The 24,657-nt window shown below is 38.7% G+C and overlaps 1 protein-coding gene across 1 annotated transcript in view; it reads right to left on the bottom strand.

Moving 5' to 3' along the window:
• Nucleotides 1-24,657, bottom strand: part of TNIK (TRAF2 and NCK interacting kinase) — a 169,070-nt gene that overhangs the window by 123,782 nt on the left and 20,631 nt on the right. The window contains exons 3-5 of the mRNA XM_060150000.1: nucleotides 13,396-13,506; nucleotides 9,703-9,793; nucleotides 6,765-6,895 (exon numbers count right to left, since the gene is read on the bottom strand). Coding sequence (XP_060005983.1) covers nucleotides 6,765-6,895; nucleotides 9,703-9,793; nucleotides 13,396-13,506 — 333 coding nt within the window. The remainder of the gene's footprint in view (nucleotides 1-6,764; nucleotides 6,896-9,702; nucleotides 9,794-13,395; nucleotides 13,507-24,657) is intronic.

The following is a 24,657-nucleotide window of genomic DNA, read 5'->3' on the forward strand; positions in this document are numbered from 1 at the left end:
AGGTGGAAAATGGCTGATAGACTTGAATCTGTTCTCTCATCAGGATTCTTTATTTTTTAATAAAAGGCACAGAAATTAATCTTCAACTTATTAATGTCTCAGGATACTTTCATAATCACAAGGGCTTCCAGCACCTCTGAAATCACCCTGTGCAGCATGATGCCCCCTGTGGTTATTCACACATCAGGCTTTGTCCACACCTAGGGTTATGCGTTAGGATCAAAAATTTTTTCACTGACCCCAAACTGTATTTCTTAGTCCTAATCTGAACAAAGAGGTTTAAGATACCAGTTTAATTCCAAGCTTTGGCTTCACCAGAGGAAGTCCTCTTCTAGTTACTCTACTGAAAACAACTACATCACAGGGATCTATTTTTATATATATATATATTTTATATTTTTGGCCGTGCCGAGTGGCATGTGAGATCTTAGTTCCCCAACCAGGGATCGAATCCACACCCCCTGCATTTGAAGTGCAGAGTCTTAACCACTGGACTGCCAGGGAAGTCCCACAGGGATCAATTTTATGCCACAGAACAAAAGTTCCATATATACTACAGCCAGCCAAAATACTTAAAAGGCTAAGCTAAGGTTGAAAGTTTGAAACACTCTGATTCTCCGTGGTATGTTATAAAGCAGTCTAAAATATCTGTGGCCCAGATGTAGACTAGTTAGCACTTGTTAGGTATAACTATTGTTTGAAGAATTGCTTATAGCCAATTACGATACACGTATCTGGTCTGGGTCATATATTTTGTAGTGGCTCCTCTGAAGGGATTTGCAAATCAAATTATTTAAATGTGCTTATCATTAGCAGTTTAAATAAATGACATTTATTTTGGCAGGAGATTAATTTTTAACTTGGCAGCTGTTTCCAGACAGATTGGTGTCAGGTTATTACAGTGACTAACTCTGAAAGAAGGAGGAAATTTACAGGAGATTATTTTGTTTTTAGACCTTCAAGCTTGCATTTCTCCAAAGAAGCAAATAATTTTGTCAATGCCCTGAGACACTGGGTCCCAAAGACATTGCAATGTCTGCATCTTTGTGACCTGATTTCCATAATAACCCCACATGTGGAGAACTATAAATGTTCTTTAATAGAGGAATTCTCCAAATATACTCTTCAGAGGCTGTTTTGTTGGTAAATTGGATATTTATATAGGATTGCATCAGAGAGAGGCAGGGTAATATATTGGAAAGAACTCTAAACAGAGAGTGGGAGATGTGGGATCAAGTCTCTGACAAGATCACTAACGAGGTGTGCACTTGCAAAGGTCTTGGACCTCAGTTTCCACAGCTGTAAGATGAGGGTGTTTCAAGGTGATCATTAAAGTACTTTGGTGAAAAGTCCATGCACCTACAGTGAAAAGTAAGTCAGAAAGAGGAAAACAAATACCGTATGCTAACATATACATATGGAATCTTAAGAAAAAAAAAAAAAGGGTCATGAAGAACCTAGGGGCAAGACGGGAACAAAGACACAGACCTACTAGAGAATGGACTTGAGGACACAGGGAGGGGGAAGGGTAAGCTGGGATGAAGTGAGAGTGGCATGGACTTACATATACTACCAAATGTAAAATAGATAGCTAGTGGGAAGCAGCCGCATAGCACAGGGAGATTAGCTTGGTGCTCTGTGACCACCTAGAGGGGTGGGATAGGGAGGGTGGGAGGGAGACGCAAGAGGGAGGAGATATGGGGATATATGTATATGTATAACTGATGCACTTCGTTATAAAGCAGAAACTAACACACGATTGTAAAGCAATTATACTCCAATAAAAACGTTTAAAAAAAAAAAGAAAGAAAGAAAAGTCCATGCGCCTATGTTCTTGAAAAGATAAAATTGACAAACCTTTAGCTAGATTCACGAAGAAAATAAGAGAGAAGGCTCAAATAAATAAGACCAGAAATGAAAGAGAAGTTCATTTCTCTTACAACAGATACCACAGAAATACAAAGAATCATGAGACTACTATGAACAGCTATACGCCAACAAATTGGACAGTCTAGAAGAAATAGATAAATTCTTAGAAGCATACACCCTTCCAAGACTGAATCACAAAGAAATAAAAAATCTGAGTAGACCAATCACTAGTAAGGAGATTGAAACAGTAATCAAAAACATCTCCCCAAACAAAAGTTCAGGACCACGAGGCTTCACTGATGAAGCATTCAAAGATGTCATACCTAAACTTCTCAAGCTCTTCCAAAAAACTGAAGAGGCTAGAACACTTCCTAATTCATTTGACGAGGGCAACATTACCCTGATACCAAAACCAGACAAAAAAAGAAAACTACAGGCCAATATCTCTGATGAACATAGATGCAAGAATCCTCAACAAAGTATTAACAAACCAAAACAACAACACATTAAAAGGATCAAGTGGGATTTATTCCAGGAATGCAAGGAAGGGTCAACATCTGGAATCAATGTGATACACCATATCAACAAACTGAAGGATAAAAATCATATGATCATCTTAATAGATGAAAGGAAAATATTTGACAAGATTCAACATCCATTTGTGTTTAAAAAAAAAACTCAATAAAATGGATATAGAAGGAACGTACCTCAACATAACAAAGGCCATCTATGACAAACCCACAGCTAATATACTCAGTGGTCAAGACCTGAAAGCTAGCCCTCTAAAATCAGGAACAAGACAAGGATGCCCACTCACCACTCTTACACTCTTAGTCAGCGTAGTATTGGAAGTCCTAGCCAGAGCAGATAGGCAAGAAAAAGAAATAAAATGCATCCAAATTGGAAAGGAAGAAGTAAAACTGTCACTATTTGCAGATGACATTGGTTTTCTATTGATTTTACACATAGAAAATCCTAAAGACACTACTAAAGGAACTGTTAGAAATAATAAACGAATACAGTGAAGTTGCAAAATAAATATACAAAAATCTATTGTGTTTTGATATACTAACAAACTAGTAGAAAGAGAATTAAGAAAATCTAATTTACAATTGCAACAAAAAGAATAAAATACCCAGGAATAAATTTAACCAAGGAGGTGAAAACTGTTACTGAAAACCATAAGACATTGTTTCAAGAAATTGAAGAAGACACAAAGAAATAGAAAACGATTCTGTGCTCATGGATTGGAGGTATTAACATTGTTAAAATGTCCATATACCTAAAGTAATCTACAGATTCAATATAATCCTTGTCAAAATCCCAGTGACATTTTTTACAGAAACAGAATAAAAAATTCTATAATTTGTATGGAACCACAAAAGATCCTGAAAAGCAATCCTGAGGAAAAAAGAACAAAGCTGGGGTTATCATATTCCCTGATTTTAAATTATACTACAAAGCTATAGTGATCAAAACTGCAGAGTATTGGCATAAAAACAGACACACAGATCAATGGAACAGAACGGAGAGCCCTCCACACATACAGACAACTAATTAAGACAAAGGAGCCAAGAACATACAATGGATAAAGGAAAGTTTCACCAATAAATGTGGTGGGAAAACTGGACAGCCACATGCAAAAGAATGAAACTAGACTGCCATTTTACATGGTACAGAAAAATTAACTTAAAATGGATTAAAGATTTGAATATAAGACCTGAAACCATAAAACTCCTAGAAGAAAACATAGGTGGTACACTCTTTGACATCAGCCTTAGCAATATCTTTTTGAATATGTCTCCTCAGGCAAGGGCAACAAAAGCAAAAATAAACAAGTGGGACCACATCACACTAAAAAGCTTCTGCACAGCAAAGGAAACCATCAACAAATCAAAAAGGCAACCTACTGAATAGAAGAAGATATTTGTAAGTCATATATCCTACAAAAGGTTAATATCCTAAATATTAAAAACTCATACAACTGGGGCTTCCCTGGTGGCACAGTGGTTGAGAGTCTGCCTGCCGATGCAGGGGACACAGGTTCATGCCCCGGTCCAGGAAGATCCCACATGCTGTGGAGTGGCTGACCCCGTGAGCCATGGCCGCTGAGCCTGCGCGTCCGGAGCCTGTGCTCCGCAACAGGAGAGGCCACAACAGTGAGAGGCCTGCGTACCGCAAAAAATACACAACAAAAACCTCATACAACTCAACAACAAAAAACCCCCAAACAATCTAATTGAAAAAATGGACAGAGGAGATGATAGATATTTTTTCCAAGGAAGACATACAGATGACCAACAGACACATGAAAAGATGTTCAACATCACTAATTATTAGGGAATTGCAAATCAAAACCACAATGAGATATCACCTCACACTTGTTAGAACAGCTATTATCAAAAACAAGAAATAACAAAGAGTTGGAGAGTATGAGGAGAAAAGGGAACCCTTGTAGACTGTTGGTGAGAATGTAAACTGGTGCAGTAACTATGGAAAACGGTAGGGAGATCCTTAGAAGATTAAGACTAGAACTACCATATGATCCAGCTATTCCACTTCTGAGTATCTAGCCAAAGAATATGAAAACACTAATTTGAAAAGATATATGCACTGCAGTAATATTTACAATAGCCAAGGTATGGAAATAACCTAAGTGCCCATCAATGGATAAATGGATAAAGAAGATGTGATATATATATATACATATATATATATACACACACACACACACACACACACACACACACACACACACACACATAATGGAGTACTACTCAGCCATTAAAAGATGAACTCTTCCCATTTGTGACAACATGGATGGACCTTGAGGCTATTATGGTAAGTGAAATAAGTCAAATGGAGAAAGACAAATACTGTATGATTTCACTCATATGTGGAATATAAGAAATAAATGAACATAAACATATATCCCCATATCTCCTCCCTCTCGCGTCTCCCTCCCACCCTCCCTATCCCACCCTCTAGGTGGTCACAGAGCATGGAGCTGATCTCCCTGTGCTGTGTGGCTGCTTCCCACTAGCTATCTATTTTACATTTGGTAGTGTATATATGTCCATGCCACTCTCTCACTTCGTCCCAGCTTCTGATTTACTTTGTTATACAGCAGAAACTAACACACCATTGTAAAACAATTATACTCCAATAAAGATGTTAAAAACTAAAAAGATACATGTACCCCTATGTTGATAGCAGCACTGTTCACAATAGCAAAAACATGGAAACAACCTAAATGTCCACCAATAGATGAATGGATAAAGACGTGGTACATATATACAATGGAATACTACTCAATCATAAAAAAGAACAAAATAAGGCCATTTGTAGCAATATGGATGCAACATGAGATTATTATACTAAGTGAAGTAAGTCAGAAAGAGAAAGACAAATGTCATATGATATCACTTATATGTGGAACCTAAAATAAGGCACAAATGCACCTATCTACAAAACAGAAGCAGACTCCTAGACATAGAGAACAGACTTGTGGTTGCCAAGGCTGGGGGAGAGGGGAGGGAGAGGGATGGACTAGGAGTTTGGGGGTGGTAGATGCAAACTATTACATTTAGAATGGATAAACAATAAGGTCCTACTGTATAGCACAGGGAACTATATTCCATTACCTGTGATAAACTATAATGGAAAAGAATATAAAAAAGAATATGTATGTATGTATAACTGAGTCTCTTTGCTGTACAGTAGAGATTGGCACAGCACTGTAAATCAACTATACCTCAATGAAAAAAATTTAAGAAAAAAAGAAAGAAATGAACAAACAAAACAAAAATGAACACATAGTTACAGAGAACAGATTGGTGGTTACCAGTGTGGAAAGGGGGCACAAAATGGGGAAAAGGGATCAATTGTATGGTGATGGAGGGAAACAAGACTTCTGGTGGTGAGCACGTTGTAGAGTATACAGAAGTTGAATTATAATGTATACATGAAACTTATGTTATAAACCAATGTTACCTCAAATAATTGAAAAAAAGGTCCATTCACCTATGAAATGACTATCAGGTTTTCCCCAAGGTTGTCCTGTGATCTACACAGAGACCACAGGGTGTCTCTCTGTCTACTGGATAATCTGAACACCCACAGTTCCTACATCTCATTTACCTCCAACCTTAAGGTCTCAACTTTCAGCTGTAATTCACAACAACAATGTCACCTGACATTGCAGCTATCGATGGGATAGTAAACACAAATTATGTTTGATTATTGCCTAACAGAATGGAAAAGAGGAGGGCTCCTTGGAGAAGGGGACAACTTCCACCTCTCTACTTAAACACTGCTTTGAATTTATTAGCAAATTTCTAGTTTATGGTACAAAGTATCAAGCCATAAGTCAGATTTCTATGAAACACTGCAACAGGCTACAGAAACACCATAAAGTAGCTACCAACATCCCATTTGGTTCTCTCTCATTGAAAAGAAACTCTAATAATTAAACTTTGAGCAATGTAGAAATGAGTAAATATGATTATTTTTAATCAGAAAAAGATGATCCCCAAAAACAAACTCATATCTTGGTTTCTTTTAACATGAAAAACTCTCAGAATATATATACTTTGCCAAAAATCTAACCTATAACCAAAATAGAAATGTTTTCTAATAAGAAGCAAGAGAAGTTCAAAAGAATACAGAAAATGGTTTAAACATTTTTTACCAATAGGCAATCAGATATGATGGATGAGTTCATTACAAAGATTCTCACTTGGATGTCTTCTAATTTTAAACTCAAGTAATGTTTTTTAGTTCTCCCTTTGGATTATACAAGTCACAAGCCCAAAGCCATGAGAGAATTCTCTACCAGTCTTAGGGTGAGATGTTAGGCATGCTTCGATACGTAATGAAGAAGTAAGAAGTCATACCTTGAAATCATATGTGGCATCTGGGTTTTCGTCACAGGCAATAACTTCCGGAGCCATCCAGTAGGGCGTCCCGATGAAGGTATTCCTCCTGCCCACTGTTCGATCGAGCTGGGCACTGACTCCAAAGTCCACTAGTTAAGGGAAGACAAACGAATAAAGTCTATCATCTAAGGTCTTACACAGTGATAAAATGAATGTGTATTTTTTTTTACTGTGGTAAAATATACATAACATAAAATTTACTATTTTAACAACTTTCTAGTGGACCGTTTTGTGGTATTAAGTACATTTACATTGTTGTGCAACTATAACCACCATCCAACTCCAGAACTTTTTCATCTTCCTCAATTGAAACTCTTTAGCCATTAAACATTAACTTCTCTTTCTCCTCCCCTCCCCACCCCGCCGGGCCCCTGGCCCCCCGAAAGCACCATTCTACTTTATGTCTCTATGGATCTGACTACTACAGATACATCATATAAGTGGAATCATACAGTATTAGTCTTTTGGAGACTAGATTATTTCACCTAACATAATATCCTCAAGGTTAATGCATGTTGCAGCACGCATCAGAATCTCCTTCTGAATTTTTTTTTTTTTTTTTTTTTGCGGTACACGGGCCTCTCACTGCTGTGGCCTCTCCCGTTGCGGAGCACAGGCTCCGGACGCGCAGGCCCAGCGGCCATGGCTCACGGGCCCAGCCGCTCCGCGGCATGCGGGATCCTCCCGGACCGGGGCACGAACCCGTGTCTCCTGCACCGGCAGGCAGACTCCCAACCACTGCGCCACCAGGGAAGCCCCTCCTTCTGAATTTTTGAAGACCAAATAATAGTCTATTGTATGTAGGTGCCACATTTTGTTTATCCATTCATCTGTTGGACACTCAGGTTGCTTCTTCCTTTTCACTATTGTGAATGTATGTATTTTTTAAAAAGTTTTTATTTTATATTGGAGTATAGTTGATTTACAGTGTTGTGTTAGTTTCAGGTGTACAGCAAAGTGATTCAGTTATACATATATCTATCCTTTTTCAGATTCTTTTCCCATATAGATTATTACAGAGTACTGAATAGAGTTCCTTGTGCTATACAGTAGGTCCTTGCTGATTATCTATTTTATATGTAGTAGTGTGTATATGTTAATCCCAACCTCTTAATTTATCTGTTCCCCCAACCCTTCCCCTTTGATAACCATAAATTTTTTTCTATGTCTGTGAGTCTGTTTCTGTTTTGTAAATAAGTTCATTTGTATCATGTTTTTAGATCCCACATATAAGTGATATCATACGATATTTGTCCTTCTCTGTCTGACTTACTTCAGTTAGTATGATAATCTCTAGTGAATGTATACTTTTAATCTTCATGTATAAATGGATAAAGCGTACCAATGAGAAAAGCACGGGGGTTATATCTGGTTACATCAGTGCTACATGGGGGGCCAAAAAGAGGTGTTAAATAAAAGTCAAGCTTGGGCCATAAAGGATAGTATTTAGAGGATGCAAAGAAAGTAGTTAACAGCTAAGTTTCTGGAGCCAGACTGCCTAAATTTGCATCTCATTTCTGACACTTACTAGTGATGCAACCTAGGGCTACTAGATCAACCTCTTTGAGCTTCATTTTCCAAATCCATGAAATGAGGATGATGAGATTCACATGGTGTCGCTCTGATGTTTAAGTGAAATCATCTACCTAAAAGCATTTTGTACAGGACCTGGCATATAATATTCTCTCAACAAGTAACTGTTAATTAGTGATGAGTGAATATTCTGAGGATAGCTTATGTAGTCAGTACATATATAACTGCTTTCCCTACCTAACGTATGCTTTTGTTTTAAAAGGGAATATTCATGAGATGAAAGTTTGGCCCCAAATTCTAACTAAGAAAAAAATGGAAATTGTATATTTTAACAAAAAGGCAAGAGCAAGTGTTTGGGATATAACCATAGGAGACATTTAAATCTCTTTGAAAATGAACAATCATATGGACAGTGATTCTTTGGTAGGAAACAAATTGTATATCCTACAGAGTATTTGTCAATCTATGCTCTTACTCATATACATCAAGTAGTCAAATGTGTGTGGGGATTCTGTAGCTTATCTGGATAATCCCAGACATATTGTGGGAAGGGCTCTAATAGATCAAAGGGTTCCCTCACTGATAACTCTGCAGATGAAAGTGGGATAATTAGTATGCACGTGAAGTAGAATATTGAGCATCCACTTTGTACAGGTGCCCTAGATAATAATGAAATCGATGTAAATATAACTTAAAACATATGGGAATATAGCAGGAATTCATTTTTCTAAATAATGAATGTCTAACTGTGGATATTTTTAATTAAAAAAATTTCATCATTGTTATAGCAGCAACAATATAAACAAACTGTAAGATAGGGGAAACCATTCCAAGGTCAGTCACTTCTAATCTAAAGGGTCTTTGCTTAAAAAACAAACTCAATTGTTTCTACACATCGATTAAGCACATGGATCTGCTTACCATATTGTATATCAATTCACTCCTCAAAGAGCTTTTAGAAAATGTTTTTCTTTTCTTTTTTTTTTTTCTTTTTTTTTGCGGTACGCGGGCCTCGCACTGTCGCGGCCTCTCCCGCCGCGGAGCACAGGCTCCGGAAGCGCAGGCTCAGCGGCCATGGCTCACGGGCCCAGCGGCTCCGCGGCATGTGGGATCCTCCCGGACCGGGGCACGAACCCGCGTCCCCTGCATCAGCAGGCGGACCCTCAACCACTGCGCCACCAGGGAAACCCTAGAAAATGTTTTTTTTTTTTTTAAATACCAAAGAAACATTTTCCTTTCTATTCTAGGTACAATGACCTCCAAATCCACAGCGACAAATTTACATTATTAAAAAAAAAAAAAAACAGCTGAAACAATCCTATCATTTTCTGCAATTCCTAGGCTCACTGGATTCTGTTCTTACCTAGTTTAACTTCTGCATTTTCAGTCAGCAAGACATTTTGCCCTTTAATATCTCGATGAATCACTTTATGCTGGTGCAGGTGACTCAGCCCCTGGAATGAAGGAGAATTGAGAAGGGTTAATAGGAATATAAATCCAGATGTAAAAAATTATTTTGGATGTTAATGATCCGAAAAATTTAAACTCACCCAGAGATACTTTCATTATTTTATTTATATCTTTCATGTGGTCATAATTCTAAATGGAGCACAATGTTTGTTTGTTCTAAACTTCAGGCAATGATCAATATAAACTGAAATATACAGGTGGTCATTGCAACGCCTGGTACGGTGTTAAATGAAACGCTTGCATATCAGCTTTTATCTCGGGTAACAAGGAACCACACAGGCCATGACACATGCACGTTTCAACATGCACATGTTTCAGCTAACAGTACTGTGAATAGTGAGGACCACCTGTATTTGCCAGTTGGTAACAGCAATATCTACAGAGTCTGTACAGAAATCTGATTTAACTGAAGCCTCCACTTTTTTTGTGCAGTTTTTGAATTTAAAAGTTATTATACAATTTGAATTAAGCACAGTAAAATATTACTCAGACCAGCCAAGAAATTTCCCATTGGCTTTAGCCAATGTCTCACATTAAAAAAGGAAAACAGCAACTTCTATTTCCTTTGTTAATGTTCATCACTGTCATTTTTAGTGCTTTATATTTGTGACTCTGTGCTCATTATATGAAATAATTATTCAGTGACATCTCAACCTGATTGTGTTCCATTTCTCCATGAATTACTCTGATTTGGGGTTTTTTTTTTTTTTTTGTGGTGTGGGTTCAAAAACCTACAGACTTGTTTTAAGGTGGTCTCATGTTTCTCAGATAAACTGTAATCTAAAAGAATCTAAAAATGGAGTACTGAAGTAAATCATGTTATGCTAACACTTATTAATTCAAGGTATTGGATACCCAAGTGTTGTTGTTTTTTCTTTATGATTTTCTGTAGTTTTAATTTTTTCTCCACAATAACAAAACCATGGTATGAAAGATGAAGTTGAAACAAAGAGAAGAAAAAGAACTAGATATCTGAATCCCCTTTTGTTGAGAAAATTCAGCATAAGAATATGAATGCCCCCAAAGATCCATGTTTGTGTTTAGGAATATCAGTAAACATAAACCATGAGACAGGACAGTTTGAGGCACTAGTTTGGGTCTTATAAAATTACCTTTTTTATCTAGTCGATTTGGCTTGAGGTAGGCATCAAACAGATTAAAATGTATAGTTTTCACAGCATATTACCACTCCATGAATCCTTAAAAGAGGGACCGAAGATCCATTTCCTTCTTTTACCATCAAAGTGGTTGGAAGCAGATACCACAGCACGTAAGTGAGCCAAAGGTTGTATTTTTTTTTTTCGCGGTATGTGGGCCTCTCACTGCTGTGGCCTCTCCCGCTGCGGAGCACAGGCTCCGGATGCGCAGGCCCAGCCACTCTGCGGCATGTGGGATCCTCCCGGACTGGGGCATGAACCCGTGTCCCCTGCATCAGCAGGTGGACTCCCAACCACTGCGCCACCAAGGAAGCCCCAAAGGTTGTATTTAATGAGATCATAAAATGCATGGAGGGTCTTCTCTGAAACATCTTGCGGCTAGGGACCTTTGGGTGATCAAATGTCCCTTCCAATGAGTCACTATATCTCAAATACCAGTATTATCATTTGGGAGAACATATTGGAAGAAGGAAGAAAACATGTTTTCACACATTTTAAAACCAGCTATTGAGAGATACTCATGGGGTGAAACATCTTTGCTGCTTTTAGAACCCTGGAGATCACATGACTGATCCCAGTAGGGTTACCCAGGAGTGCAGAAAGCCAGAGTGGGCAGAACCAGCCCTGGAGACTCAGTAGATTCTTGGCACCCATGGGGTGGTCTGGATAACTAAATAATCTGTCATGCTTTCCTGAATGAGTAAAATTCTACATCAGAAATCCAAATTAACTTCACACAATGGCACGTCAATACTTGGAGATACATGTCAGACTTGAAGGAGTTCAGCAAGCATACCTCATTGTTTTTCCCTCAAATTTTGTTTTGTGCTCTGAGAAATCTTTTTGCCTTCTCCAAACCATGGAGGTATTATCCTATATTTTCTCTTAAGAGCTTTATTTTTTTTATATCTTTTGTACTTATAACCATAATCCACCTGGAATTAATTTTTAAATATGATATAAAGCAGGTATAAACTTCATGTTTTTATATGGATATTCAACTGATCAAGCACTATCTACTGATTAAAATACCCTTTCCCTCGTGTTGCAGCACTGCTTTTGTCATAAATCAGGTGTCCGTATGAGTGGGTCTGTTCATGGACTCTCCATTCTGTTTCATTGGCCATTGTCTATTCTTGTGACAATACCACTCTGTTTAAATTACTTAGCAGCTTTATAATAAGTCCTGGTAACTGGCAGCATAAATACTTCAGCTTTGTTCCTCAAAATTGCCTTGGCTATTCTTGGCCTTTTGTATTTCCATACAATGTTTTAAAAATCAGCTTGTCAAGATCGACAAATGTACCTAGAAGGATTTTGATAGGCAGTTTAATGATAGCAAGGATCAGATTAGGGAGAAATAACATCATTATAATATTGAGCGTTCTAATTCATGAAATAGTATATACACCTCTATTTATTAATGTCTTCTTTAATTTGTCTGTAATATTTTGTAGTTTCCAGTGTAGAAATCACTCACATGTTTCTGTACATTTATTTTTAAGTATTTGAATTTTTATGCTAATACAAGTGTTATCATTTTAAAATTTCATTTTCTATTTGTTTTTTTTTCCTAATGTGGGTTGAATTAAAGGGATACACATAGTTTTTTAATGCCTTCCTCCCTCCCTCCTTTCCTTTCTTCCCCAGCACATAATCTGTCTCTCAAAGGCATATCTTGGACACATCATGCAAACTGTTTTACCTTTTGTTCCCTTATACTAAGAAGGCAGAGTAAATAAATAAGTAAATAAATAGCTTCCAAGCAGACCTAGTAAGAATGCTCAGTGGACATATAATAGCCTCCTTATTAGTAGCAAGAGATAATTAAACTAATCTGAACAAACTAAAATATGACCAATTACCTCCTTCTCCCTGAAGTGAACTCAGCAAATACATGACACTATTGTCTAGATTGTCTGATTGTGGGATTTGTGGGCAAAACTGGGCAAATGGGCACATTCTTCTCCACTGTCTTGACTGGTTTTAGATATTGTCTCAGAGAATTTTTTTAAGGTAAAATCAATTAAACTAGGTTATATGTACTAAAATGGCTAAAGTCACACAAGCCTTAAATTAGTTATAAACTTTCACAAATGGAAAACTCAAATGAGTGATCAAAATATCCCTAAACAATCCATTTCCTAAGTGGGACACTATCTCTGTGATCCAAAATCAGATTTCCAATTGGAAACCCCATAGGAAGTGAATCCCAGGTTAAGAGAAATCACCCAATTAACCCTCCAAATGAGAGTGCACACGCCTATGCAGAATGGCTCTCACTTCCATTACAGCAGACCACAACACACTACCACTGCCACCATCACTGTCAGAATAAAGCTCTAAGGAGGTTTCCAACACGTTTACAAATTAGTGGAAGGTCAGTGCAAAGTTCAACACCTCCCAAGGTCTCCCGTGTTGTCACTTACTCGTAAGATCTCCCTGCAGATGTACGCAATCCACTCTTCCTTCAACGTGTTACCTTTCGTGTTCTTGATCAGGTCAGTGACAGAGCCAGCACCACAAAACTCCATCACCAACTGGCAAAGGAAGCAAACATGCCATTATTATCATTACACTTCATGGCTTCCAATGAGTTAAGAAAGCATAAGGTGTCCCACCTGGCTGCTTTGGAATGCCCTTCCTGCAAAGAAAAAGTGACCATAAAACGATATATAAAACATAAATTTTTATCTTAATTTTTTCCCAAAATGAAAGAAAGGAAAGATTATTTTTAATGTTCCAACCTGAAAATTATAGCTGGAAAACTAGGAAAATCTTCATATTCTAAGTATTTGTTTTAAATGAGGGCAGTTTGGTGGCACAGATGTAGTTGAGAATATCCCTGTGTTTTTATCCAATGGTCAAACTCAACTTTCCTATAAAAGTAGCATCATTCCCCTGCCTGAAAGAGCTGTGGTTGTCTAGGCAATCCCAAGTCAGAACAATTCAAGTGCACACTGTTTATGTTATTGGCTTGTAAGTGGCACTGTAAGCTGTCAGAGTGAGGACTATCTGCTTTTAATTAACTTCAGCAAATGTTCCCAGGAGGCTGGACATATCAAATAAATTCAATAAACAATAAGCCCTAATTTAGCACTTTTCATCCCCAAAGCTCCAAGTTCTCTATAAATATAAACTCATTACAGTACTCAGCAACTTTATAAAATAGGCAGAAAATGAACATCTCTCTTAGTTAATGGAGGAGTAGAGACTAGAAGAGGAAAAGCTATCCATTTGCTTTTACATTCATTTTCTAGGTTTAGAGAAACACATCCATTTCCATACATTTCTCCCTCTTCTTCAAAAAGTCTGCCACAAAAGTCATCTTTTTGTGACAATAATTTAGATGACTAGCAATCAATCTCTGATTTGACACTAGAAACAGAACTTAAATGGGCCCATAATGAAATCACATTCGTGGTTTTGGCTTTGTCCAAATGTACGTTCCTAACCTCAGCACCATGTCACCAGGTCCTAAAAGATACCCCACCAGGCTGTAAGATCTTTGGGCAGAAATAATGTTCCCTTTTTTTTCTGCATGTCTGGTTGAAACAATAAAAACTCATGAAATGAGTTTCCTCAATGAGTTTCTAATGTCTGTTCTGATTTATCTTCTTATGATTTTCTTTTTCTTTTTTTTTTTTTTGCGGTACGCGGGCCTCTCACTGTTGTGTCCTCTCCCGTTATGGAGCACAGGCTCCAGACGCGCAGGCTCAGCCGCCATGGCTCACAGGCCCCGCCGCTCCGCGGCACGTGGGATCTTCCCGGACTGGGGCACGAACCCGCGTCCCCTGCATCGGCAGGCGGACTCTCAACCACTGCGTCACCAGGGAAGCCCCTCTTCTTATGATTTTACAAAGGGTAATGAAACCCTCCAATCTTCTCCAGAGTACCGGTGGAGACTGATCAGGAGCTTTTGTAAGGAAATTTGAAAATGCCACAATAGACCTCGTTCCAACCCAGTAAGAGTTGTAAAATTACCATATATGAGAGCCAGGAAGCTATCAAAGACCACAATATCATGTTAGAAAGGACTGAGGAATCAACTTTAAGAGGTCTCACTGGCCAAAGATGGGATAATTTGAGCATCGGTAAGAATAAGAACTGCAATATCTTGAAACACATTAAATATGCTGAACTAAATGCATTAATAAAGACACCCCTTAAAAAGAATATAATTGGGGGGTTTCCCTGGTGGCGCAGTGGTTGAGAGTCCCACGGGTTTGTGCCCCCATCCGGGAGGATCCCACATGCCGCGGAGCGGCTGGGCCCATGTGCCATGGCCGCTGAGCCTGCGCGTCCGGAGCCTGTGCTCCGCAACGGGAGAGGCCACAGCAGTGAGAGGCCCGCGTACCGCAAAAAAAAAAAAAAAAAAGAATATAATTGGCACTGTTTGAAGAAAATGAGGAACCAACTTCTTATACTGAGACTGGTAGATAAAGGGAAAGAATGAAGAATTTACACTTCCTTTCTTATACAAGTTTTACCACAGTGATTAAATAATAAAAGAGGTAAAACTTCTCTTCACGAGAAAAAAATATTCCATCTAATAAGTGAAGAAGACATAATAGAATTAGAATATCATTATTTCACAACCTCTAATAAACTAGTGGATTTAGGCACTGATGATCAGTGACTGCTAACATTAAAAAAAAAAAAAGAAAGAACCAGTTATGATTTGCTTCTTGATTAGAATAACACAACATCACCTCAGGAGTAGTCTTGCCAAAAACAAAAAAACTAAACAAAACAAAAACCCAAAACTAAATCTGATCAAGCCTCTACTTCCAGTTACCAATTTACAGGAAATTCAGAGGACTGAGGAACATGTTACATCATGGGGATATAATCAACAAAACCTAGAATAAAAAACTCCACAGGGTAAATGGCCCATTTGCTTCAACAAATACATATCAAGAAGGATAAAGAGAGATGGAGGGGAAATCTGTAGATTTTAAAACATTTAAAAAGATATACCAACAAATTGCAATGGATGCAACTTATCTGGTAGTGATTTTTTTTTTAAATGCTGCTAAAATTTTTGAGACAGTCTACAGTCTAGATATTTGCAGACATTAAGGAAATGTGGTTGACATTTTTTAAGTGTGATAATAGTACTGTGGATATCTGAAAAAATGGTCCTATATTTTAGAGAAACATACTGGAGTACTATGGATAAAATGATATGATGATAGTTTCTTCTACAAATAGTACAGGGTCAACTGGATAGCCACATGTGAAAGAATGATGTTGAACCCTTACCTCATGCCACATACAAAAAATATCTCAAAATGGATCAAAGACCTAACTATAAGAGCAACAACTGTAAAACTCTTAGGAGAGAACATGGGGTAAATTTCCATGACCTTGGACTTGGCAATGGTTTCTTAACTAAGACAGCAAAAGCACAAACAACAAAAGAAAGAGATAAATTGGATTTCATCAACATTAAAAATTTTGTGCATTGAAGGATACTATCAAGAGAGTGAAATAACAACCCATAGAAAAGTATATGCAAATCACATATCTAATAAGGGTCTAGTATCCAGATTGTATAAAGAACTCTTACAACTCAACAACAAAAATAAAAACAACACAATTTAAAAACAGGCAAAACACTTGAATAGACATTTCTCCGAAGAATATATACAAATAGCTAACAATGTTCCACATCAATAGTCGTTAGGAAAACGTGAGTCAAAAGCAGAATGACAGATCACTCCACACCTTCTAGGATGACTATAATTTAAAAAAAAAAAAGCAGAAAATAATATGTTGGCAAAATGTGGAGAAATTGGAACCCTCCTACATTGCTGGAGGGAATGTAAACTGAGACAAACTGTTTGATGGTTCCTCAATAAGTTAAAACATAGAAATACCACATGACCTAGCAATTCCACTTCTAGGTATATACCCCCCAAAATGGAAAACAGGTGTTCAGACAAAAACTTGCATATGAATGTTCAAAGCAGCACTGTTCACAATAGACAAAAGGTGGAATTAACCACTGTCCATCATCAGATGAATAAAATGTGGTATAGGCATACAACAGAGTATTATGAATGAAGTACTGATGCATGATACAACATTGGATGAAATCTTGAAAACATTATGCTTACTGAAATAAGCCAGAGGAAAAATGCTAAATATTGTATGAATCCATTTATATGAAATATCCAGAAAAGGCAAATACACAGAGACAGAAAGCAGATTAGTGGTTTCCAGGCACTAAGTGGAGGGAAGAATGGGAGTTCCAGCTTAATGGGTACAGAGTTTCCTTTTGGGGTGATGAAAAAGTTCTAGAACTAGACAGAGGTGATGTTTGCACAACACTGTGTACTTAATCCCACTGAATTATACACCTTAAAATTATTAAAATGGTAAATTTCAAGCTGTGTGTATTTTACCCGAATTTTTTTTTTTTAAAGATGATGAGATTTGTTTCAAAATAATAGAAGGGAGGAAGTAGATGGCTGTGTAGATGGGGCAGGATTGACTACTGGTTTGATGACTGTTGGGGCTAGTTTTGGGCACATTATACTGTTCTGTCTACTTTTGTGTATTTTGGGGATTCTCTATAAATACAAAGTTAAAGAAAATCTCAGTTATGTAAATTGTGGTTTAACAGCAGCAGGATGGACCAAAGAAACATCTTTGGGTAGAAAGAAAGGAACATTTTCTCAAGTGCGCAAAACATGTTTGTGCCCCTTCTCCAAATCCTACCTTGAAAAACACAGTGACCAGACCTCCTACAAATGCATCCATTGCTCCTGTATCAGCTGGAGAAAATGTCCCACCATTGAGTTCTATTAGCCACATAACTATAATTCCCAAGGAAAGCAGTGGAAGCCCAGTGACTCCGGTCTTTCAAAATTAGATTGGACAAAATACTTTCAAATATTCAGTAGGAAACAATCCTGCTCTAGCCAGGCACTAATGTCAGTGGTTTCTATAATTTGCTTCTCCATTCAGCTCCAGCTGAAGGCTGCTAAGTTCTTTTCATCTCACTACGGAACAAAATGATTGTTAAATTATGTAATGGGATTTTTTTTTAAAGAAAAAGAAAGAAAGAAACCAGCCTTTGCTAGCAATCGGTTCCTGCAGCCTCATAGCAACACTGATAATTACTGCCACCACACAGCGGGGACACTCCCTCACCACAAGTAACCTCATCACATTAATAAACAGAAACAGGGCTCAACATGCCAAGCCCAGCAGTGATAAGTCAATAACTTCACATCTCACAGGCAAGAAATAATGCATCATTAATATTCTTTCTGAAAGAAAGTCCTCAAAGAGTTGACACTGGGGCAACAATGCTTGCTAACATTTACTGAGAAGTTACCATGTGCCAGACACTGGGCTGAGTGATTTGCACTTATTGTTTCATTAATTCTCCTTCTCCTCAATTCCCTTTTCTTTATTTATTTGGAAATGCAGGTTAGTTAGTTATGGTCTGCAGCCTTATCCATGGTATGTATACTCGTTAAGTAACTAGGGCAGGGTTGAAAGCATCATGCTTTCTCGAGTACTAACTGTATGAACTTGGGCATGTTCCCTAACTCCGCTGGGCTCAGCACCCCGCCACCATCACTATTAAAACAAAATAAAAGCATCAGCCTTATATATGTGATGTGAACACTGTGTTCTACAGAATGGAAAGCTTCTGGTAGCCAGAAATCTCAAACTCTATTACTTATCCATTCTTTGGTCTGTTTGCATTTATTAAAAAAAAAGTTTCCAGCTTGGAAGATAGCATTAATAGCTCCCCAAGGTCCACTTCACTTGGATGGTGAGGAAATGGCTGAAAGAGCACCTATAAAGGGCACGGTGCACATGTGTTTCTAAAACTTCTGTTAATGAAAGAGTACCAAGGACACATGTCTTTTTTTCAAGCTTGTATCACACAGCAAGGAGACACAGCAGTGCATCCTAAAACACTGGATCTTTTTATTTGGAGAGTTGGAAGAAGGTGTAAGAGGTTTAAAGAGAATCTTATATTTGAAATTCTCATTCAATATCACCTACACAACTGGGTCAGAAAATGAAAATACACATGCATGTCACTTGGGAAGAAAGGATGAAGGTTAAGTTAAAGTGAGGACAGAACTGCGCTCAGGCACGATGGGGGCTGGGCCTGGGCTGGACCTGGAACCTTGTCAAGGTGGAAATATTTAAAAAGCAGCACAGTGTGTAGTGCAACCCAACTGTTAGGGAAAAGCTTGCCTGGATTGTTGAATGTGGGTAGTTATTTCTATCTAAATTAAAATGGTTAATTTTTAAAAACAAAGGCTTCTAACATATTTCACAATTTGCATGGTTGTTTATCACATACTTTTGTCTGATGAGAAGGATGTTTTCTCTTAGAGGTTGTGGGGTAAGGGGGTACTTATTATGCCCTCCTGTGCTTTCCCCCTCCTTCAGGACGGTATTTAAGAAAAGGGTCTTTGATTGGTAAACTGGAATTGACATATATACACTACTATGTATAAAAGAGATAACTAATGAGAACCTACTGTATAGCACAGGGAACTCTACTCAGTGCTCTGTGGTGACCTACATGGGAAGGAAATCCAAAAAAAGAGGGGATCTATGTTTATGTATACGTGATTCACTTTGCTGCACAAGAGAAACCAACACAACATTGTAAAGCAACTATACTCAAATAAAAATTAATAAAAAAAAAGAAAAGAAAAGAAAAGAGCCTTTGGCCTCAGCTGATCCCAGAAGGAGTCCCAGAAGCACTATGTGAGCCTTCCCTGAGGTCACCCCCTAACCGGGAGGGGCATGGGTTTGGAATCAGCAGATGCGGTCACTTCTAACTTGCTTTCTCCAACACAAGTCACCTCTGAAAGAATTTAAAAAGGTTTATTCGCAGAGCCAGCCTAAGAGGCTTAGGATGATTTCTGGGGTCCCTATAGCATTCACTCACGTGCTAGTTAATTGGTTTTAAGTTCCTATAACAAGCAAGAAAGCTTTAAGGTATTTTAAAACTGCAGGACTAGCCTAGAATATCTTGACAAGAACATATTCCCCCCAAATGTCACTAGTCAGTCACCCACAGGAAAAATGACTACTAACAGATTCCTTCTCTTTTATAGTAAAAGGAGGGGTGGGAGACAGGGGTGAGGGAGAGGAGGGAGAGGGAGGATGAAGGTCGACCTAAGATGAAAGAAGTCTGCACCAAGCAATTGCAGGGGCAATCTAAGAAAAGGAGAGGAAAGATAAACTTCCAAGAATTCACAAGTCTGCAAAGGATCAGCCTATTGACCTTGAAGGTCCAGAAACATCAGCAAGGCACAGGATATTTTTATCATGTGTAGCTGGGAATAGCCAAAGATCCCATCTGCATGATTTATGAAGGTGTTAACAAAACCCAAACTCAGTACTTTGTTACAGAATGCTGCTTCATTTGCCAAAGGTAGTTTAAGTTGCACAATACAAAATGTGTGCATGGAAGTACAAAAATTGGTGGGTATACATTTATCATTTCAGTTAACTGATGCAAAGGTAAAGCAAAACTGTGGGGAATTTCAAATTTGGAAAAGCAACCTATACTGGCTTTTGCATTCATTTTTATTAATTTTTAAAAATTTTATTTATTTGTTTATTTTTATTTATTTATTTTTGGCTGCATTAGGTCTTTGTTGCTGCACGCGGGCTTTCTCTAGTTGCGGTGAGCAGGGGCTACTCTTCCTTGGCGTGTGCGGGCTTCTCAATGCAGTGGCTTCTCTTGTTGCAGAGCACAGGCTCTCGGTGCACGGGTTTCAGTAGTTGTGGCACTTGGGCTCAGTAGTTGTGGCTCGTGGGCTCTGAAGTGCAGGCTCAGTATTTGTTGCACACGGGCTTAGTTGCTCCACGGCATGTGGGATCTTCTGAGACAAGGGATCGAACCCGTGTCCCCTGCATTGGTAGGCTGATTCTTAACCACTGCGCCACCAGGCAAGTCCCTTGCATTCATTTTTAAACTAGCATGTATTTGGGGAAACAAAAACTCCTTTGGCTTCTGAATTATATTCTTGGACTTGAAAACAGAATGCTTATAACCACAAATTCTAAGTCTTCCAAACATAAAAAGATGAGCCCCAAGGATGTGAAGTCTCAGGTTTTGTCAATAAAGTTTCTGGATATGAACAACTTTGTATGTTGAGAATGACAATCACAGTTTGAATCTCCTAAGCCAGCTGGTATTCTTAGCAAGAAGCCTGCTCAAAGGACAACTAGAAATGTTCAGTAGTTGCCCATGTCTAAGGAGAGAGCCATCTTAGAATCAGCATGACAGCATTCAAAGAAAGAGAAGTTAGCTACGTCTTGGATTTGGTACCTGGTGCTCCAATTTCTCAGTATGCATGCAAGACCTCCTGGAGGGTATTTCCTGTTAGGGATAAATCACCACATGTCCACTTGAGTCATGGACTCAATCATAGAAACTAACCTTAAAGGCTAGTTTTAGAAGAATTTGGGGTGGGGATAGGGGAGCAAGTTTTCAGGAAAGTTAAAAATAGGAAAAGTAAAAGCAACACTGGCTTTAGAGGACTTAGGACTAAGAAACTTGGTAGAGGAGAATTTTGAGAAGTGCAACACAAACAGGAATATTGACTTTGGCTCAAGATTAATCTAGAATAGGAAGCAGAGGGTTGTATAGACCATTAGCAGAGTAACTGTAAGCATATATAAAGTCTTCCTTTTGCTAAGGTGAAAAGCAGTTTAAGCACAGTTCAAATGAAATTCATTGGGATAAAAGAAGAAATCATTTTCACATTCTTGTCCTGTGACAAGAATTAATCACCCATTAATTCATAAAAATGATTCCATTAAAGCTGAACTCAAGCCCAGTTGCAAAGTATTAAATCAGGTGTAGCTTTGGGGCAGCTACACATGCAATGGGGCAGCTCCAAGACTGGGAGACTGTTTACAATCCCTCCTCCTATTATCTCAGGCACGCTTCTATATTTACCAAATTCAGCCTTACAAATTTCTACTCACAAATAGTAAGAATCAATCACTTCTCCAGACAAGTGACCTAGGCTGTATATATGAAGGAAGAGACTTCTTTAGTAATAAAATTATAAAACACTAATTAACCCCCTCTGTCCTATGAAAGCCTCATTTCTGATGCATAGAACTAAGAAAAGAGTAAATTTCAATGAACTGTTCAGGAGACTCAGCTACAGGCGGTTGGGTTTTTAATGGTACTATCTGCAGCGCTTTACATTTCAATCTTAAGACAACCAAAAATGTTAGTAGGCATGCTTTTTGCCAAACCAAGATGCTACAGCAATGTAAATCCAAACTATAAGAAACTTGGATTTCGGGGGCTGTGGCCAACATCACTGCAGATTCTAGAAAGGATCCCCCATTGGTGATTGAAAGACATCTTGGTTCATCCCAGTATCTCATTTCCAGATGATCTTACATGGGGCGTGGACAAGCAATGTCAGTGCATGAAGTGGAGCGTGCATGGAAGACAGCAGGCAGTGACGGGCCTCTTGTGCAATTGGAGTGGGCGCGTGCCCTCTAGGCAGCCGAGCTACTGCTCTAACATGCTGCTGATATTCAGGACTTCAGGCCCAAGAGTTCCAGATCATCTGATTTTTCAAAACCTTTCAAGGAATCCGGACTTTTGTGTGGAACTGCTGTACTTTTTTTTTTTTTTTTTTTTGCGGTACGCGGGCCTCTCACTGTCGTGGCCTCTCCCGTTGCGGAGCACAGGCTCCGGACGCGCAGCCTCAGCGGCCATGGCTCACGGGCCCAGGCGCTCTGCGGCATGTGGGATCTTCCTAGACCGGGGCACGAACCCATGTCCCCTGCATCGGCAGGTGGACTCTCAACCACTGCGCCACCAGGGAAGCCCTGCTGTACTTTCTTCTAACGTTGGCATCATTAAAGCACCACCTTATGTGGGCCAAACTAAACCCATTTACCTTATGTGGGCCAAACTAAACCCATTTACCTGGGCAGCAATTAGTCTCGGCGTCGCCAGTTTGAAAACTCAGACCTTGTCCAAATTTATCATTTTTATGAGAAAGAAACCAATGACAGTGATGCTGCCTCTGCTCAAGGTGAGACTCCAGGTCTCTGGACTCCAGGCCAGGTCTCAGGCAGCTGCTAGCATGTTTCCCCTAAATGCACACAACATAATTTCTTAGCTCTACAAGTCTTCAAGGATACAGTCTAATAAATGGCTTATTGAGTCATCTCAGTATAATAATCTGCTATGTCACTTGACCAACCTACATTTTGGAAGCTAATCAGAAATGTTTTTCCTTTTATAAGGTAGTCTAGACCCGTGATTGTTGAGGTGGTATCAAAAAAGGTAGCAAAACGTGTGATTTCGCTTTCTAACTTTAGGAAATTAACCCATTCAATAGACAGGCCTTCTCACTCCCGGTGTCTGAATGGCGCAGCAAAGTGGAGAGCCTCTCTTTGCTGAGATGCAGCAGAATGAGATGGCCATGCTGTGTGTCAGGGTTCGCCTTGTTTCGGAGATCGGAATCTTTATTGAAAGAGCTCCCTTTTTTGATTTCCGGATCAGGCCCTGAGCAGTTGATAAGGGAGAATTACTTGGCCATTATCAGAAGTAGTTGTATTTCCACAAAGAGCTGGTACTAAACAACAGTTTATCTCTACAACAAGACTGATAGAATTCACACAGATTATAATTCAATCAGACACCTGAAACAGCACATATATTGGTTGGTGGCCTATGTGCAAACCTCTGTCCTCCAGCCACAGCAAAAGAAATACCTGGGGAATAGTTCCTGTCACCTGAAAACTGGGAATAAATGTTAGAGAGTGCTGCGCTTGGTTGCTACAGGCTCTGTCTCTATACAATCCATAATAATATTTTTATATAAATGTAATCCTAACAGAATGCCATTAGCCCAAAGAGTCAACTCTCTGTGACCTTTGCAACTATTTGCTAAAACACTCCCAAAAGGTTTAATGTGCTTTTCAAAGTATATTTCTTAGACTTAAGAAATACTGTCTTCCTAGCAGCTAGCAGGTCTTGCTGTCCTCTTTGAAAGCTGGGGAAACTGACAAATGGAGATGAACGGTGAACTCAAAATAGATTCGTGTAAAGGCAAAGCTTCAGTCCTATTTGGAACACCAACCTCTGAAACTATTTTCCCAACTATTGGAACTACTCTTCACAACAAAAAGGAGAAGAATGTAGGGTTCAGGGGCCTGATTCTAGCATGAGGCACCTTGGGGTTAGCTAATACACTGGCTTCATCACTCACTAGTTGTGAATCCTTAAGCAAACTTCTTAACTGCTCTGAGGCTAATTTCCTCATCTGTAAAGCGGGGATAATGAGAATATCTAATTTGTAGAGGGATTGTGAAGACCTAATGAAATAATATGACAATGCAAACAAATACAGGACTTGGCACACGGTAGGTAGGTGCTAAATATTACTTGCCATTGTTATTAACACAGAATGGCCCAAATTTAGTGAGTCAGAGGTCTTGGAACAAGTACACACTAATATATTCTATAACCAAGTTCCCATCAATATTGTGATCTGGTGTTAATTTGCCAACTATTATGTTTCTGTTCTGCCTTTAATTTTCTAAGTTCCTCCTTAGTTTGCCATCAAATAGAAGAAGAACAACTAGAAAAAGAAATGATGCTCTTGTACCCATGAGGCATTTCATAGCTTTGTATTTTTATCCCCAGTGACATG

The sequence above is a fragment of the Lagenorhynchus albirostris genome, chromosome 5, assembly GCF_949774975.1.
Source record: "Lagenorhynchus albirostris chromosome 5, mLagAlb1.1, whole genome shotgun sequence".
NCBI lineage: Eukaryota > Metazoa > Chordata > Mammalia > Artiodactyla > Delphinidae > Lagenorhynchus > Lagenorhynchus albirostris.